The sequence below is a fragment of the Geosmithia morbida genome (genome assembly GCF_012550715.1).
Source record: "Geosmithia morbida isolate 1262 chromosome Unknown scaffold_3, whole genome shotgun sequence".
Taxonomy (NCBI): Eukaryota; Fungi; Ascomycota; class Sordariomycetes; order Hypocreales; family Bionectriaceae; genus Geosmithia; species Geosmithia morbida.
In genome coordinates this window covers 45550-62345 of record NW_023336190.1, presented here as the reverse complement: position 1 = coordinate 62345, position 16796 = coordinate 45550, and the positions used below count along the sequence as shown (strand labels likewise).

Sequence of the window (16796 nt, the reverse complement as noted above, 5' to 3'; positions counted from 1 at the left end):
GGGGGGGGGGACCGGTCCCCACCTATTGATCGATCGTGCCGGGTGTGGCTGAAGCCTCTGGCCGGTTTCGTGACGGAAAGTTCTGCCGAGGTTGATGATGGATCAACTGACTGGCTATATACTCGTACGTGTATCTTCGATCGGATTATTGCCTATCTCGGGCATCCATCGTTGACGCATATGGGGAGGGTTGTCGAGAGACACCTGGGCAACACGAGTAGCCGAGTCGAAGGACGAAAAAAAAGTCGCACAAGGCTAGAGCTACGTGCGTACCTTCAACCCTACCGTACCGTTACATCGTGGTGTTTTCCCGTCGCACGAGGTGATGCGGCTATTCATTCCTTTCTGCTACGGTACGGCGAAACGTGGTGAGGAGAGATGCACCGTCGCGCTTCCTCCTCCAAAATCTCTCAACTGCCGGATCCCCTCCCCCCCCCCCTTCCCTTCTCCACTCACGCAGTCGACCAATCCCATTCTTCGCAGTTCGCCTCTATGGCTTCGTAACGCGCCGCGCGCTGATCGTCTTCCCTCCTCTGATATTACCTCGATGCTGTTGGCTTGCCTTCAAGGAATGAGTGGGATATCACTCTGGCTCTAACCACATGCGCACACGCACCCCCCGCAACATTCTCATCTTCCCCGTGGGGACTTGACAGGGGACCACTCAAACATCAACTAGAGGGTGGAAGGGAAGGGTGGAAGGGGGAAGGGGGGGGAGGAGGAGGAGGAGGAGGAGGAGGAGGACCCGAAAAAAAGAATGACGACGGTTGGGACTTTGCCAAGAAACATACCGTCAGCGCTCGTAGAGTTCGATCATCGTCGAGACATTTCTAGAAGAGAGGGGCGCTCGGGGGTAGGCCGCAAGAGATGACAGGGGGAAGGGGGACACTCATTCTCCCATTGGGCAAGTCCACCGATTCCTTTTCTCCTCATCATTCTAGGAATCTAATAGCACCTTGTGGACTCGTACATGTGTAGATATGGAGTTTGGGGGGGGGGGGGGGGGTTGAGATTTTTTTTCTTCGGCCGCTTTCCACCGTGAACCAAGACCAAGACTTAGTATGCGGTCAGCCATTGTGCCATTCTATCTAGGAAGGAGCCATCCATGTATGTATGTTCCTATATTAAGTCATTCCTTTCCTCTCGTGTCTTGTTGCTCCCTCCTACCTCATCCAGCTCTCTGTTCTTGCGTGCAAGGGCCCAAACATCTCCTGTCTTCTTTACATTCGCCTGGTGTTGTCGTCACTAGCAGTAATCTACTACCGTCTGAATCTCATTGTGTGCTAGCCATTGCTTGCCGACTGTCCTCGACAAGCACACACTCGCCTACCTGCTCAGATACACCCAAGGAAGTGCGATGGATAACAAAAAGGTGGACAAGTTGGGAGATGTTGTCCATAAGGAGGACCGCTTCTCCTCTTCCTCGCAAGAGGACCTGAGTCTCCAGCCATACGGACCACCGGGTAAATACGCTACTATCACGGAACGAAGGAGACCCTGCAGCTGACAGGCCTCAAAAGGATTCCGTGGCATTGCTGCTTCTCGCTATGTCGCTGTCTGTGCGTCGTTCAGCGCCGTTGGCGGCCTTCTATTCGGTTACGAGTATGCCATATTACCCCGATCCACCCCGGCGCATCATGTGTGATGGACGACAGGCCCCTAACGAGGAGAGAAAAAAAAACAGCCAGGGCGTTATCTCGGTCACGTTGACTATGGATCAGTTCCTAGACCGGTTCCACGAGGTGGCCGATGGCTCTTCAGGGTCGGGATTCTACAAGGGCCTCATGACGGCCATGATCACCCTCGGTGCCTTCATCGGAGCCCTCAACCAGGGTTGGATTGCCGACGTCTTCTCGAGAAAGTACTCCATCATGGTGGCCGTCGTCGTATTCATCGTAGGCTCTGTGCTCCAGACGGCGGCCATCGACTATGCTATGCTTATCGTCGGACGTCTGATTGGTGGTATCGGTATCGGCATGTGAGCACGACCGCACTCATCCATGCTTTGCTCTTTTGTCGTGCGAGTCTTGGTCAGTCGGTAACTAATCGAGAACTCCTCCACAGGCTGAGTATGGTCGTCCCTCTGTATATTTCCGAGATCTCGCCCCCGGAAATCCGGGGTACGCTCCTCGTCCTTGAAGAGCTGAGCATCGTCATCGGTATCGTCGTCGCCTTCTGGATCACCTACGGAACGCAGTACATCGACGGCACCCACTGGTCTTGGCAGCTGCCGTTCGTCATCCAGATCATTCCCGGTGTCTTCCTCGGACTCGGCGCCACCTTCCTCCCCTTCTCGCCCCGATGGCTGGCCTCCAAGGGCCGCGACGATGAAGCTCTGAAGAACCTGGCCAAGTTCAGGCAGCTCCCCGAAACAGATTCCCGGGTCCGTAGGGAGTGGCTCGAGATCATTTCCGAGTCCAGGTTCCAGAAGCAGGTCCTCTCCGAGAGGCATCCCGACCTCGTCAAGCCCGGCACCTCCAATGCCATCAAGCTTGAATTTGTCGCCTGGACCGACTGCGTCAAGAAAGGATGCTGGAGGCGCACACACGTCGGCGCCGGCATCATGTTCTTCCAGCAGGTGAGGTCTCCTCCTGCTCATGACATCAGTTGAGACGTGCCGCGTGTGCTGACAACAGCGCTGCCATCAGTTTGTCGGAATCAACGCTCTCATCTACTATTCTCCGACGCTCTTTGGGTGAGTACACGTCCTCCGGACACACGGGTGACCCGGACTCGGTGATCGGTTCTTACTGACGACGACGACGACAGCACCATGGGCCTCGGCCACAATATGCAGCTCATCATGTCTGGTGTTCTCAACATGACGCAGCTCATCGGTGTTGCGTCGAGTCTCTGGACCATGGACCGTTTCGGGCGTCGCAACCTGCTCATGCTGGGCTCCGTCCTCATGTGTATCTCTCATGTCATCATCGCCATCCTGGTCGGCCTCTTTTCGGAGAACTGGCCTGCGCACCAGGCACAGGGCTGGACCAGTGTCGCCTTCCTCCTCTTCTACATGCTGGCATTCGGTGCTAGTTGGGGACCGATTCCTTGGGCCATGCCGTCTGAGATTTTCCCCTCGTCGCTGCGTGCCAAGGGAGTTGCCATCTCCACCTGCTCTAGTATGGAACGATCCCCTGCCCGCTGACAAAGTATGAAGAGTGACGACGTTGCTGACCATCATTTTCCACCGGCAGACTGGCTCAACAACTTCATCATCGTACGTATTCCTCAGAGAAGCTTGATGTCGCCTTGTTGATGTACACCAGCCAGGCATGCTGACTTTACCACGACAGGGATTGATTACGCCGCCTCTTGTGCAGAGCACAGGTTTCGGCGCGTACGTCTTCTTCGCCTCGTTTTGCCTCCTGTCCCTCGTCTGGACGTTTTTCTTTGTGCCGGAGACCAACGGGAAGACTCTCGAGGAGATGGACAATGTCTTCAAGGACCGCGACAGCACCGGGGAGCTGGTGACGAAGCAGCGTATCTTTGAAGAGACACGCACTGAGAAGTTTCAGTCCAGAAGGAGTGAGGAAGCATGAGTTGAGAAGTTGAATACATGTGTATTACCACTTGGAAATTGCCATCACATGGCTACTAGGCAATACTAATACTTTATTATTACATACGTCGCGAAGCCATGATGGTGAGTTGTATGAAACGATCAGGGATATAGATTGCAAGATATCTATGAACCAGCCAGACATGTATGCAATGGTTGCTTCTGCCACGTCCGTACCATATATGTATATATATATTGAATCCTATTGGTTGAATTTGTTCATCATCATGGTACAATGGTAAAGCGACTCGTAATATTGTTCAGCTCGTCAGTGTTGCCGGACTTGTGTTGTTAGCTCCGGTGTCGGGGAAGAGGGGCAGCGGGCGATGGAGGGGCTCAAAAAAAAAAATTAACTGGATGGTACCACGTTTTCTGCGTCGGTGAAAAACCACGACCACGACGCTCTCTCTTGTCCCTCCTCCTCCCTCCGCTCCCCTCTCCCCCGCTTCTGTCTGCGACGCGACAAGAGAGATAGATAGATAGATAGAGAGAGAGAGAGAGGGAATATCCGAACTGAATAGAATACGAGGACTACACCGCCGCCCGCCGCCGCCGTTCGATCGATCCACTTCTCTTTCCTCTGCCGACCCGTCACCAGAATAAGAATGGAGTCCTTTGTGATCAAGACGCCCTGCTCGAGCGCCAACATCGGCCCCGGCTTCGACGTCATCGGCCTCGCCCTATCCATCTACCTCGAACTTCACGTGACGATTGACCGGACCGAGAAGGCGACGAGTTCCGGCGCTGGCGAGCCGCTCAACTGTCGTCTCACGTACGAGGGGCAGGGGGCCGACGAGATCGACCTGGACCCGCGCAAGAACCTCATCACCCGCGTGGCGCTGTACGTGCTGCGGTGCCACGACCAGCGCCAGTTCCCCGGCCGGACGCACGTGCACATCAAGAACCCGATCCCTCTGGGGAGGGGTCTCGGAAGCTCGGGCGCCGCCGTGGTGGCGGGCGTCGTGCTGGGGAAAGAGGTTGGCGGGCTGAGGCATCTCACCGATGCTAGGCTGTTCGACTACTGCCTCATGATTGGTAGGTTTGAATTCCTGGCTCCTGTCTTGCCGGCACCTGTGCAGATGGATGGGTGGATGGATGGATCGGACCAGAAGGAGGGAAAGAAGCAGGGCAACGGGAGTAGGGAAGAAAGCAACAGCTGACTAAACATCGCAGAGAGACATCCCGATAACGTCGGAGCTGCCCTGTTCGGTGGATTCGTGGGGACGTACCTCAAGCCCCTCAAGCCGGAGGACGTGGCCCGTATCGAGATCCCGCTCAGCGAGGTGCTCCCGGCGCCGGCCGGCGGGGTCGACACGGGGGAGAAGCCCCCGTCCCCTCCGTACGGAATAGGCCACCACATCAAGTTCCCCTGGACCGACGAGATCAAGGCCATGGCCATCATCCCCGACTTCGTCGTCGCCACGCACAGGGCCAGAGAGGTGCTTCCCGAGAAGTACTCGAGACCCGACGTTGTCAGTCCTCCACCCTCCCCCCTCCTGCAGCCGGCCACGCACCCACGTCTCTGACAGCAAGGCAGGTCTTCAACCTACAGCGCATAGCCCTCCTCCCCGTGGCTCTGGGCCAGAGCCCCCCCGATCCCGACCTGATCCACCTGGCGATGCAGGACAGGGTCCACCAGCCCTACCGCCAGGTCCTCATACCCGGACTCAACGAGATTGTCGAGTCCATGTCACCCAAGACGGACCCCGGATTCCTGGGCGTCTGCCTGTCCGGTGCCGGCCCCACGATTCTCGCCCTCGCCACGGAGAACTTTGAGACGATTGCCGACAAGATCATCGGTATCCTGAGGCAGTTCAACGAAAACAAGCAGCTCAAGTGCACCTGGCAGGTTCTGCAGCCGGCAGAGGGTACAAAGGTTATAAGGTAGATTGGGCAGAGGACCAGACCGCTTTTTCTTCTTCTTTTTTTTGTTCCCTGTCCGGAGTATAGCCTCCACTACATATATTAGATTTTGCTTTTTCAAAGAGAAGAAGCAGGCCATAAGAAAAAGGTGCTTGCACATCAAAATGTTGCCACATCTTTTCATCGTCGAAATATGTACTCCTAAGATACTAGATAAAGGATTTTTTATATATATATCTTTATTTTATACATGTATATATATATTTGCAAAGAAAGGGGGGAAAAAAAAAGCTGTCTATACCACTCTTGCAAGTTCTTTTTCTTCATGTTCGCTAGGGAGAATGCTTCTGAGAATCAGTTGTTATCATCATCACGTAGACCCAAGTAGAGCGGTGATCACGCAAAGTTTCGTTTTGTCGTGACGGAATAGCAGAACTAGTCGTGGTGTATTACGAGTATACATGCATGCGTAACCTCATCTCCAGGGTCATGGCCAGGGTCATGGCCAGGAGGGATGACCGTCCCCAAAAGCTCGCTGACCATGCATTTAGGCTAAGCTGTATGGAGAAGCAGGATGCGCATTTTTTTTTTCAACCGACCGATACCGGTATCATCGTCACAACGTGTTCAAGGAGTTAGACTGCACTGCAAAATTTCCATTATTATTGTTTTGTACGAGCACCGCCAAACGCCGTATAATGGTTATTCCGGTGCGGATCTGAGCCTCAGGCCTCTCTGCAAACATCACCATCTCAGATATATATCTACGGCCTCATCCCTTCCTCAGATAGATCATCACAAACAAGATCAACACAACCGCCGCGGCTCATCCTTCGAAGGGGCCAGAGCACCTGTAGCATCTACGTCACCTACGCGCGCGCGAGGACGCAATCAACAATTATAGGGTTGATGCAAGGTATAAGATAGGTAGTCATAGTAACAGAATGTCCCATCTCTGTCTAGCCCTTTGCAACTTATCAAGGCTTCTGAAAAAATGAACCTGTGAGGCCAGCTCGTCACACTTAGCTGGCCGCGATGTACGCCTTTTTCAACAGGATAAAGAAGGGCCTATATAAGTCAACCCATCAATGCGCATATCAGCTTGAACCTGGAGATGAAGAGTAGCTAACCTCTTGAACGCCATGACGATCGAACCTCGGCACAGCTCCACCGCCGGAGGGCACGGAGCACCACTTTATTGTGGGCGGGCGTAGAGCACCATGGAGAATTGTTGAGTGGAAAAATGACGATGGCATCTTTCTTTTTCTTTTTTTTCTTTTTGTCTTCAGTCTCCCCACTCCATGCATGGTGCCATCCTCTCCGCAGCTCCCCTGCCGCGCCAGCACCCTCCTCTGCTACGCTCTGGTCGTGCCGTTCTGGATACTTGCCCTGGTGGCACCCGCCGTCATTCCCATCCGCGCGCGCGTCGCCAGCGAGAAACCCCGCCGACATCACTGACGAGCTTCAGCTTCGGACAGCAGCAGCCCCCGCAGCCATGGCGTCAGCGTCCAGCAGGATGGACGCCTTTGCCATGATCGGCCCGGTATTCCTGCCGTTGGCGGTCGGAGCACTAGGCTACGCTGCCTACCGGATCGATTGGGTTGATTTCCTCACGGGACCCGGGAGTGTATCGCGCATCCTCCTGGTGCTGTTTGCCGCTTTCAACTGGAAGAACGTCCCGTTCGCATGGACGGTAGGTGGCCCTCGTATACTCGATATCCCCCTCCAGGACCCTTGAGCAAGAATGCAGAGCGCAGAGCTGACTCCCAGGCGTGACTGCAGTTCCGTGTCTTCTACAGCATCATGTACCACTTCTGGGTGCGCAGATCCCCGTACCTCGGCCCCGAAGCGCTGTTCAAGCCCTTCATCACGACGACGCACACCCCCATCCTCGAGATAGACTACAACCTCCACAAGTCCAACTCGACCTACTTCACCGACCTGGACGTGTCGCGCTCCCACCTGGTCTCGTACCTGTTCCGGCCCTCGCTCGCGCGTCTGACGCACAACGCCCAGAGCCGGCTCGTGCTCGACCCCAAGACGGGCGAGCCCATCAAGGGCCCGCTCGGCATCCTCCTGGGTGCCGTGCAGTGCAGCTTCCGTCGCGAGGTGGCCCCGTACCAGCCCTACGAGCTGTGGAGCCGCGTGCTCTCCTGGGACCGCAAGTGGCTGTACATCATCACGCACTTTGTGCCCCGCGGCGCCGCCAGGCCCACGCGCTGGCTTGATCCGGCCTACGGCGGCGTCAAGACCCGCGGCTCCGAGGACGGGAAGCCCTGGGAGGAGAAGAAGCTGATCGCCACCGCCATAAGCAAGTACGTCTTCAAGGTCGGCCGCTTCACCGTCAACCCCGCCCTCGTCCTCGACGACGCCGAGATGCTGCCTGAGCGGCCTGGCGGCTGGACTTCGGGTGACAACCAGGTTGGCGACGAGTCGGCCGATGTCTCGGACGTTGACCTCGAGCTCCACGACGATGTGGTTTGGGACTGGCGTCGCGTCGAGGCTCAGCGTCGCAGGGGAATGGAAATCGCTTCCCGCTTCCACTCGCTTGAGGAGGCCCACAGTCTGTTTGATGCCGGCGATAACGGTGCTCTCATCCGGGCATGGCCCAACTAGGTATCAGAGACAGGTACGCGGGGGGGGGGGGGGGGGGGGGGGNGTCTGTTTGATGCCGGCGATAACGGTGCTCTCATCCGGGCATGGCCCAACTAGGTATCAGAGACAGGTACGCGGGGGGGGGGGGGGGGGGGGGGGGACGGACCTCCTTTCTTTTCTTATTTCCCCTCTACACCTCTCCCCTTATTTTGCCCCCCCCCCCTATCTCGAGGTTTTTTTCCCCATTATAGATGCATGAAAGAGATGTCAGGGAAAAAAACGATCTATTGATATATATATATATATAGATATAAATTTTTTTGGTTACGATTAAAGAAGAACAAGGAATAGATATAGAAGCGCCCTTGGGAGCGAAAAAGAATAGAAAGACAACGACTACTGCAAACTTTTTTTTTCTATCCATTTCCAAGATCCAGCTTTTCCCCTGAAAGAACCTGAAAGAAAGAGAAAGGAGAAGAAAGAAGAAGGTAAAAAAAAGAAACGCGCTACCCGAGGCCAATCGCCGAATTACTTGATTGATATTTTTCTCTCGTACCTCATCACCCCATTCCCATTTCAAGAAAGCCATCACGGCTTGAGAATACCAGCAACAACGGCAGCTACAGCCATGACCCTCCCGCCACTGGACATGATGCTGGAGGCAACGCCGTCGATAGGCTGCGCCGTGTCGGCAGACGTCGTCTCGCTATTCTCGTCAAAGTCTATAGTCGTCGAGTTCTCACCGCCGACCGCCGCCGCCGCCTTGCAGATCTCGAGTGTTACGGAGCCGGTCTCTGCCAAAGTCCAAAAAATCAGAAATTTGTCCATCTGCGCAAAAAAAAAAAGAGGTGGGGGGGGGGGGGGGGGGGAGGAGGATGACAGTAGAGAGGGAGAGAGATGGGGAATGGTGAATGAGAGCAAGCGATAGACAAAGAATAAGGAAGAAAAAAGAGCTGGAAGAAGGAAGACGAAGAGAGAGAGAAAGGACGAAGGATGGAAGAAAGGAAGGGCAACACACCAGCCATCTCATCAAGGCTGCAACCGGAGTCGACCAGACAGGGAGCCACGGCGTCGGTCATGTCCTGGATATTCCGGCACAGACAAGAGTGATCTGTGGATTCGCAGCCAACCTTTTGCGCTCCGGCGGGGATGCACGCGACAGGGCACTTGGGCAGTTGTGATTTGAGCTCGGAAATGGTGCTGTTTGCATCGTCTTCTGCCGCTGCTGCTGCTGCTGCTGCTGCTGCTGTTGTTGCTGTCGTTGTTGTCGAGGCAGCGAGTGTGAATAGGATCAGAGTGGTGATGCATTTCATCTTGTTCTGACGCACAAGGCGAAGAATGAAGATGGCTTGTACTGGTAGATGATGAGATGTAGATCAATTCTCTATAAAACAGCGTCTTGAAAGAATAGATGGTTGAATAATTGAAATTCAAGAAGAAGTCAAAGTATGAGAGTAGAGCAGATATCACGAGGAAAGGGTCCGTAGGGCTGTTGGTGACGGGATGCACACGTACAAGATTCTCTTCTCACTCTACTGCTGTGTGCCCTGGATGTTACCGTGCTCTGGAATACGACTGGTTCCCCCGCGGTCTAGACTAGACTATCTTCGTCTTACAGAGTGACGACTAGACCAGCCAACCGGCTGCGAAGCGACAAGGGACCATGCAGCGTGCAATATCGTAGACGAGAGAGAGAGAGAGAGAGAGAGAGAGAGAGAGTCTGGAAAGGAAAGCCTCGGCCAAGGGTTTCCAGGGGTATGGTTGAGGCGAGGCCCGGGACTGGGAGTCGTATTTCCGATGGGCAGACGGTCTCGAGTGGAGGGGAATCATCAAGTGAGTGTGAATATGACGATATAATATTGTACACAGTTGAGACGACACAGAGAGAACGACTGAAACTTCTGGAAGCCAAGCTGTGCAAGGCAGCATGGGACAGGGGTCAAAGTCGTCAAAGATGGGCGTGGGTAGGGCCTTGATCAGAGCTTCCTGAGGTCCTATCCTCACTTATCAATACCTCGATTCATCAATTCGGTGCGAGTTGTCCCCCCCCACCTTGACGTCGTAACACCGATTTCCGTGGGAAGACGCTTGCCGTGAAACCGGACTGCATGAAGCTCCGCCTAGGATAACCGTTTTCGATCGGATGAAGGCTAGGCTTAGTCAGTCTCTTGCGAGATCTTGCGAGCTTTGCGACTGACAAAGTGATATGTCGTGTCGTGTTGCTTTCTGCGCGCGCTGTAGGGCATTTGGGCATGTTTGCGAGCATGGGTTTGCCGATCTCAGTATCACGATGACAAGGCGAGACACTCATTCACATTCAAAGCTCTTTTCCTTTTTTTTTTCTTTCTCCCCCCCCCCCCCCCCCCCCCCCCCCCCCCCCCCCCCCCTTCTTTAGGAATAAGTAAATCAAAAGGGAGACGAAGAGAAAGGGATGATATGGGAAACCATTTTCCTGGAAACGGTANCCCCCCCCCCCCCCCCCCTTCTTTAGGAATAAGTAAATCAAAAGGGAGACGAAGAGAAAGGGATGATATGGGAAACCATTTTCCTGGAAACGGTAGCCGAGACAATGACCTCCATCAATGCGAATGGCCAGGCAGTGAGCCAGTCACGCGTACAGTTCAATATGTAGATAGGCCGTTTTCCTGTATCATTCTAGCTCAACAAAGCTTGCAACTCGTGCACCTGGAGCCCAGGTGTTTAAGGCGGGTGAGATGATGTTCTCGGTTACATGCTGTCACCCACCAAAGTTGGGACGTTTACGCGGAAACATGTTGCCAGCCTCGTCAATGCTACGACAGTTTCACGATACCAGAAACTATATGGCCACGCTCGTCTCCCGCAGAGTCGATAGTCGGCCCCCGAAACTGGGCTGCTTACTAAGTATGACCATGACTTACGGTGCGATGCTGATGAATAGAAGGGGAAAATGATCTTGCCAAAGCTTCTCGGTTCACTGCGACTTCGCAGAAAAGGTCAAGTGTCAATGATAATAAGAGGGGGCAGGAGGAGAAGGAGAGAAGAAGAAGAAGAAAAGATATGAAATCAATGTTCTCAGAGACTGTGTAAACATGGTCCGCATTGGCAGGGGGTTTCCCTAACCTCAGAGCTTGACTCTATGTATGTCTTCATCATGTGAACTTGACCGTCAAGCCCCTCAGGGGGGAAGAACGTGGGACAACGGAGCAACAACTATCCCAGGACTCCCCATGAAGCCCAGAGTGTTGAGAAAAAAAAAAGAGAAGGGTAGGGGAATGCAAGGTTGTCACCACATTTGACCCCGACGAAGAGGCATAAACGCATTCTAAAATGACACAGAACCCCCTCTCGTCTCAAGAATGAGCCCCATTGAGTAACCGAGCTCCCCAAGGGGAAGACAAGGCAATCGCATACCTATCAATCTCGACAAAGAAGCTCCCTGGTAACCCGATACCACAACCCGCAAGCCCACGGAGTCCACCCGCCATCCACAGCTTCGGACGCCACACCCTCGAGGGGAACCCCCCCCCGAGACCTCGGAATACCAGGCTCGAACCACCCTGCCGGTACCATCCATCACATCCGACGCGGACTCGTATCTTCGTCCATGAGCGGCCGGGGCGACATCAGGTCACGGGACAGGGGGGAAGCACCCGGAAAAGATCAGAGAGGGCCCAGGAGGAAGAGGCGACGACGACTGCGGATTTTGAAAAAGATGGCAAGGCAGATCGGCAGTGCAAGGGGGAGGGCCTGGGTTGGCAGAACAGGGTCAGCCGCTGTGCTTTTATGGCGGCGCGTTTCCGCATTCCACATTTATCCAGAGAAGGAAAAAATATGGCCGTCCGGGGACTTTCTCCCAAAGCCAAGAGAGTGGGAGGCGCCGTGTTTTACCACGGCATCTCTGTTTGTGAGCTTCGAATAGCGATCTGTTGAACGAGAGGGGGAAGTTGCATGAAGAAGAAGAATGGACGGGGAAAAAAAAAATCGGTTCAACTTATTTAGGCTGCTGGTGTGGGGCCATGGATCTATCACGTGACTGACGCGTTCTCCAGGTACTCCGACCTCGTGTGGTTTTGCGCAAGCTTTCCAATGCACGCCTCGAAATATCTGACGCACGCTTCTTATTATTTGAGGAAAATGACGAGTATTGGTACTTGTCGACGTAATAGTAGACACGATGCGTCGTCTCTGAAGGGCAGCATGACTCGTATGCACTGATGCAGAGTAGGAACACCATTCAGAGTATCGGAGAATGGAGGAAAGAAAAAGAAAAAAAAACACAGACCGCAGACGCTTCTCTGAACTCCATCAGCCTCGTCTCGGCCTGCGGAATCCACGTTTCGGTACTTGAAATACAATGTGTTCTACGTCAAACAGGATAACCTCCATGTCAGTACAGGAGTCTCTTTGAAATAGATCAATCACATCATCTTCTCACCCTTCCTTGGTCATTATAAGATATTATCCAGTCCGTACGTCACCAAGATTCTGTCACCAAAGGCCCACTGGCCAATCATGTCCCTTTCTTTCACTCGAGCTGTGTGATCCACAGCAACTTCCTTCTCTTCGCTCTAGCTTTGCCCAACTGCAACCACCAGACGGCAGACCAACCTCGAGCCCTCTGCACCTGTCGCCCCCTTCCCTCACCCTCCGACAGACGACGCTTCATCTCCGACCGATAGTCCTCCCCCCTGACTCTCCTACATCCTAGCGAGTGACATTACGGGAAACGGGACCGAGCGGGAGAAGAAGACAGATCCGACCTACCTCGCTCCACTGAGCGAGACCCCGGGACGAAGCGCCTACCGCTCTCGACACGCACACACGCACACACGCACACACGCACACACGCTTCCTCGCCCGCACACCCTCCCTTCTGCCACAATGTCGGGCCTCTTCGGAAGCGCGGCAACGACTACGTCGTCTTCTAACACGCAGACCCAAGGCGACCTCAAGGGGGACGTGCCTCTCAGCAACCCGCCCACCGACACCATCTCGGGACTGGCCTTCTCCCCTGGGCAGAACCCCTCTGATTTCCTGGCCATATCGAGTTGGGATCAGAAGGTTCGCATCTACGAGATCTCGCAGACTGGTCAGAGCGAGGGACGTCATGCGTACGATCACGGGAAGCCTGTCTTTGACGTTGATTTTTCCAAGGTAAGCCTGACCAGAAAACGGGGGAGGGGGAAGGAGGAAGAATCAGCAGGACAAGAAAAGGAGAAGGAATTAGGAAGAGAAGGAGAAGAAGAAGAAGAAGAAGAAGAAGAAGAAGAAGAGGGAAAGACGAAAAGCTGCTGTATGAATTTCCACTGACTCGACGGCCGGTGGGGGGGGAGGGCCAAATGATAGGACGGTACAAAAGTCACGTCCTGCGGAGCGGACAACAACGTCAAGGTGTGCGACCTGGCCAGCCAGCAGGAGATTGTGGCCGGATCGCACGACATGCCCGTCCGATCGGTCCGGTTCTTCGAGAGCGGCGGCAACCCCATGATCGTGTCGGGGAGCTGGGACAAGACGATAAAGTACTGGGACATGAGGCAGCAGGGTCCCGCGGGCACGGTTCAGTGCCAGGAGCGCGTCTACACCATGGACGTCAAGGACAACCTGTGCGTCGTGGGCACGGCCGACCGCTACATCAACGTCATCGACCTCAAGAACCCGACCACATTCTACAAGACGCTCCAGAGCCCCCTCAAGTGGCAGACGAGGGTGGTCAGCTGCTTTGCCGACTCGGCTGGCTTCGCTATCGGCAGTATCGAGGGTCGCTGTGCTATCCAGTACGTCGAGGAGAAGGATTCTAGGTATGTCTCTCTCCCCTGCACTTCTTCCCACCCCGCTTCGCTTCCCCTTGTTCTTTTCGTCTTCTTCTTCTTCCCCCCCCCCCTTCTTTTCATCCTTCATATTCCTTCTTCTTCTTGTTGTTTCTGTCTTGCCATGCTCACTACTACAATTTCTGCAATTCGCATCATCATCATACTAATCTGAGCTGCAAACAGCTCCAACTTCTCCTTCCGCTGTCACCGTGACCCCCCGGCCAATGGGGTGACGAACGTCCACGCAGTCAATGACATCTCCTTCCACCCCGTCCACGGCACCTTTAGCACGGCTGGCTCCGACGGGACGTTCCACTTCTGGGACAAGGACGCCAAGCACCGCCTCAAGGGCTACCCCAACGTCGGCGGGAGCATCACCGCCACCACCTTCAACAAGACCGGCAGCATCTTTGCCTACGCCATCGGCTACGACTGGAGCAAGGGTTACCAGCATAACACGCAGAGTTACCCCACAAAAGTCATGCTGCACCCCGTCAACGCCGACGAGCTCAAGCCGCGTCCTTCGATGAAGAAGAGGTAAAAGGATTGTGTATTTTTTCTTTCTCAATTTTTTCCCTCTTTTTTTTTCTTCTTTTTTCCTCTTTTTCCTTGCAAGAAAAAAAAAGAAGCAGGAGGACTGTGGTCAGAGACGAGACGAGACGAGACGTGACGTGACGGGTGACAGAGATGGACGACGGCAATCAATCTAGCACCCAAAACAACAGCAACAACGATAGTAGGGTATACCCGTTGATGGAACGTGAAATGGGTCAAGGGAGAAGATGTAAAGGGCTGGTGCAGGAGAGCAGAGGGAGAGAGAGGGAGAGAGGAGAGAAAAGAAGCAAGATGGAAGCATCAGGAATAATGGGGTGGGGAGTTTTTTTTTATTAATTTTATTTTTTTTCCCTTTTTTTTCTTCTCTCTTCTTTCTTTCCATTCTTTTTCTGCTGTCATGCTTGAAGACCGGAGTGTGCCATAGTATTATCGAAATTTCACTTTTATAAATCATGTTAGATGCAGTAGAGGAGCCGATTGTCTGAATATGATTATCATGTAAAGAAATAGCTTGACAATAAGCAAAACGTCATTACAAGTGAATATGCTAATTATAAAAGTGGCCTGGTAGTGTTCTTTTTTGTCAAGACAGCCAAAGCTAAGAGAACAAGGTACAGAAAATAAAAACATTTCATGTCGAAGCGAACGAGGCAGTATCATCCCCATTTCCTCTCCCCCCCCCTTTTTTTTTTTTTTCCATCCCATATTTTGAGATTTCGACTTGCTATTTGGCACCCTTAGCCTTGGCAGGGGTCTCACCAAAGATATCATCGACTATCCCCTTCCACAGATCCCTGAGCATAGTACTCTCCGCCTCGGGAGCGCTGGGGGAGGCGGTAGCAGCCGTGCCTGCGCGGGCGCCGTCGCCGCCGGCGCGGGCAAACTTGAGCTCGACATGGTCCAGACCGGCGGGGTGGACGTCGGACAGAGGGGTGGAGGGCATGACCTTTGCTGGGTCGGCGGCGACGATGGTGGTGCCGAGGTTCGCCGAGCGGGTGCTCAATTCCGGGGAAGGGTTGACGGCCCTGGAGGAGGAGTAGTTGTCCGGGAGGATGGGGATCATGGCGGGAACGTCGTCGGGCGAGGGTCTCGACGGGGGGGTCCTGAGGACGACGGCGTCGAGGTTTGGCGAGGGCGCCGACGAGGCGGCCGTCGTGGAGTGGAAGGTCTGCATGAGCGGCCTGATGCGGTTGGAGATGGATGGCTGAGGGGTGGGACGGTGGGTGGTTGTGAGGTGGCGGGACTTTGTCGGGGCGTCAGCTTAATCTGAGGGGAAGAGGAGGGGGTCTGTCCTCGTGGATGTGATGTGACGCCGATGAAGATGGATCAACACACACACACACACGCGAGATACAAGAATGATGGAAGAAGATGATCAAAGGAGTACGCGAGAGAGAGAAACATACATCGTGATGCTCATTCCCACGCAGGAGCTCGGCATATTTGGGCATCAGGACGGCACCGGCATTGTGGTCGAGGAGGACACCTGAGCGAGAGGTTGCGTTGAGGGAGCGGGAGAGCTGCTTGGCTGGGGCTGCGGTGACGCGGGACATGTTGGATGTATGAGTGGACAGATGGGATATCGCAAGTTGATCTGTAAGCGGGAAGATGGAAGACGGAAGAGGTAACGACGAGGTTTTCCTGGTACGAGTCTGGAGCAGAGCAAAGGCAGAGAGCGCAAGACAGAGCAAGACAGAGATGGAAGGAAGAAAAGAAGGAGGGGGGGGAGGGGGGAGGGGAAGGGAACAGGATGACCAGTGACTTTTCTTAAATTCGCATCAAGCTTACGAGTACAGATTACCGCTACTCGGACTATGAATGAAATGAATGGCGTTGCCGTACACAGAGACACAATTGCTTGTATCGAGTACGAGTGTATACAGGCATGATAGAATACCGTATACGGTACGACAAGAGGTACAGATGAAGGGTATTATTATTGATAATAATACATCGATACAATTCGTCAATGCTGCACATCCCATCCCTCCCCTCTCGTACGATGGAGGGATAGTAACTTGCAGCCATCCAGGTGATATGCAAAAGCTCCCCCCCCCTTATCCTATCTGGGACAACTTCCCCAACAACAACAACAACAACAACAACAGACCACGAGTAGATCCATAATTGGTGGGGCAGGGTAGCAGGATGGAAAAAAAGACTTGACCGCTCAATTAGACGATTGGGATTGGAAATGAGGTCCTCATAACATTTTGCTGTCGGGCGATGTGTCTACTGTTCAAGCACATGTATCATTACGTGATTACCCCGTACAGGCATGAGGTTCCTACATGATCATATTACTACTGCTCGTATAGTGACAATCGTAGAATCATACATGACTTGGACATGGAACAAGATTCACCGTTCCATCTCCCCCATCACGGTGGAGCTCTCTCCCTGCCGGCGGTGTGTGTGTGGGGGGGGGG

The 16796-nt window shown here is 53.9% G+C and overlaps 6 protein-coding genes across 6 annotated transcripts; 4 read left to right on the top strand and 2 right to left on the bottom strand.

Moving 5' to 3' along the window:
* Positions 1–1357: 1357 nt before the first annotated feature.
* GMORB2_4963 (Sugar (and other) transporter) lies at positions 1358–3542 on the top strand (the record flags this gene model as incomplete). The annotated part of the gene is made up of 8 exons (XM_035466937.1): positions 1358–1463; positions 1521–1639; positions 1689–1978; positions 2065–2578; positions 2637–2695; positions 2770–3122; positions 3198–3220; positions 3297–3542. 8 exons carry the CDS (start codon positions 1358–1360, stop codon positions 3540–3542), a joined length of 1710 nt encoding a protein of 569 aa, XP_035322949.1.
* Positions 3543–4167: 625 nt separating this feature from the next.
* On the top strand, positions 4168–5450 carry GMORB2_4962 (homoserine kinase; the record flags this gene model as incomplete). Its single annotated transcript, XM_035466936.1, has 3 exons — positions 4168–4699; positions 4736–5034; positions 5100–5450. 3 exons carry the CDS (start codon positions 4168–4170, stop codon positions 5448–5450), a joined length of 1182 nt encoding a protein of 393 aa, XP_035322948.1.
* A 1470-nt stretch (positions 5451–6920) lies between these two features.
* GMORB2_4961 (Thioesterase superfamily member 6) lies at positions 6921–8041 on the top strand (the record flags this gene model as incomplete). Its single annotated transcript, XM_035466935.1, has 2 exons — positions 6921–7118; positions 7208–8041. The coding sequence occupies 2 exons, from the start codon at positions 6921–6923 to the stop codon at positions 8039–8041; spliced, it is 1032 nt and encodes a 343-aa protein (XP_035322947.1).
* A 567-nt stretch (positions 8042–8608) lies between these two features.
* On the bottom strand, positions 8609–9333 carry GMORB2_4960 (CFEM domain; the record flags this gene model as incomplete). Its single annotated transcript, XM_035466934.1, has 2 exons — positions 8609–8814; positions 9039–9333. The coding sequence occupies 2 exons, from the start codon at positions 9331–9333 to the stop codon at positions 8609–8611; spliced, it is 501 nt and encodes a 166-aa protein (XP_035322946.1).
* Positions 9334–12883: 3550 nt separating this feature from the next.
* Positions 12884–14353, top strand: GMORB2_4959 (mRNA export factor; the record flags this gene model as incomplete). The annotated part of the gene is made up of 3 exons (XM_035466933.1): positions 12884–13295; positions 13362–13800; positions 13996–14353. The coding sequence occupies 3 exons, from the start codon at positions 12884–12886 to the stop codon at positions 14351–14353; spliced, it is 1209 nt and encodes a 402-aa protein (XP_035322945.1).
* A 738-nt stretch (positions 14354–15091) lies between these two features.
* Positions 15092–15920, bottom strand: GMORB2_4958 (uncharacterized protein; the record flags this gene model as incomplete). The annotated part of the gene is made up of 2 exons (XM_035466932.1): positions 15092–15610; positions 15774–15920. The coding sequence occupies 2 exons, from the start codon at positions 15918–15920 to the stop codon at positions 15092–15094; spliced, it is 666 nt and encodes a 221-aa protein (XP_035322944.1).
* Positions 15921–16796: the final 876 nt, after the last annotated feature.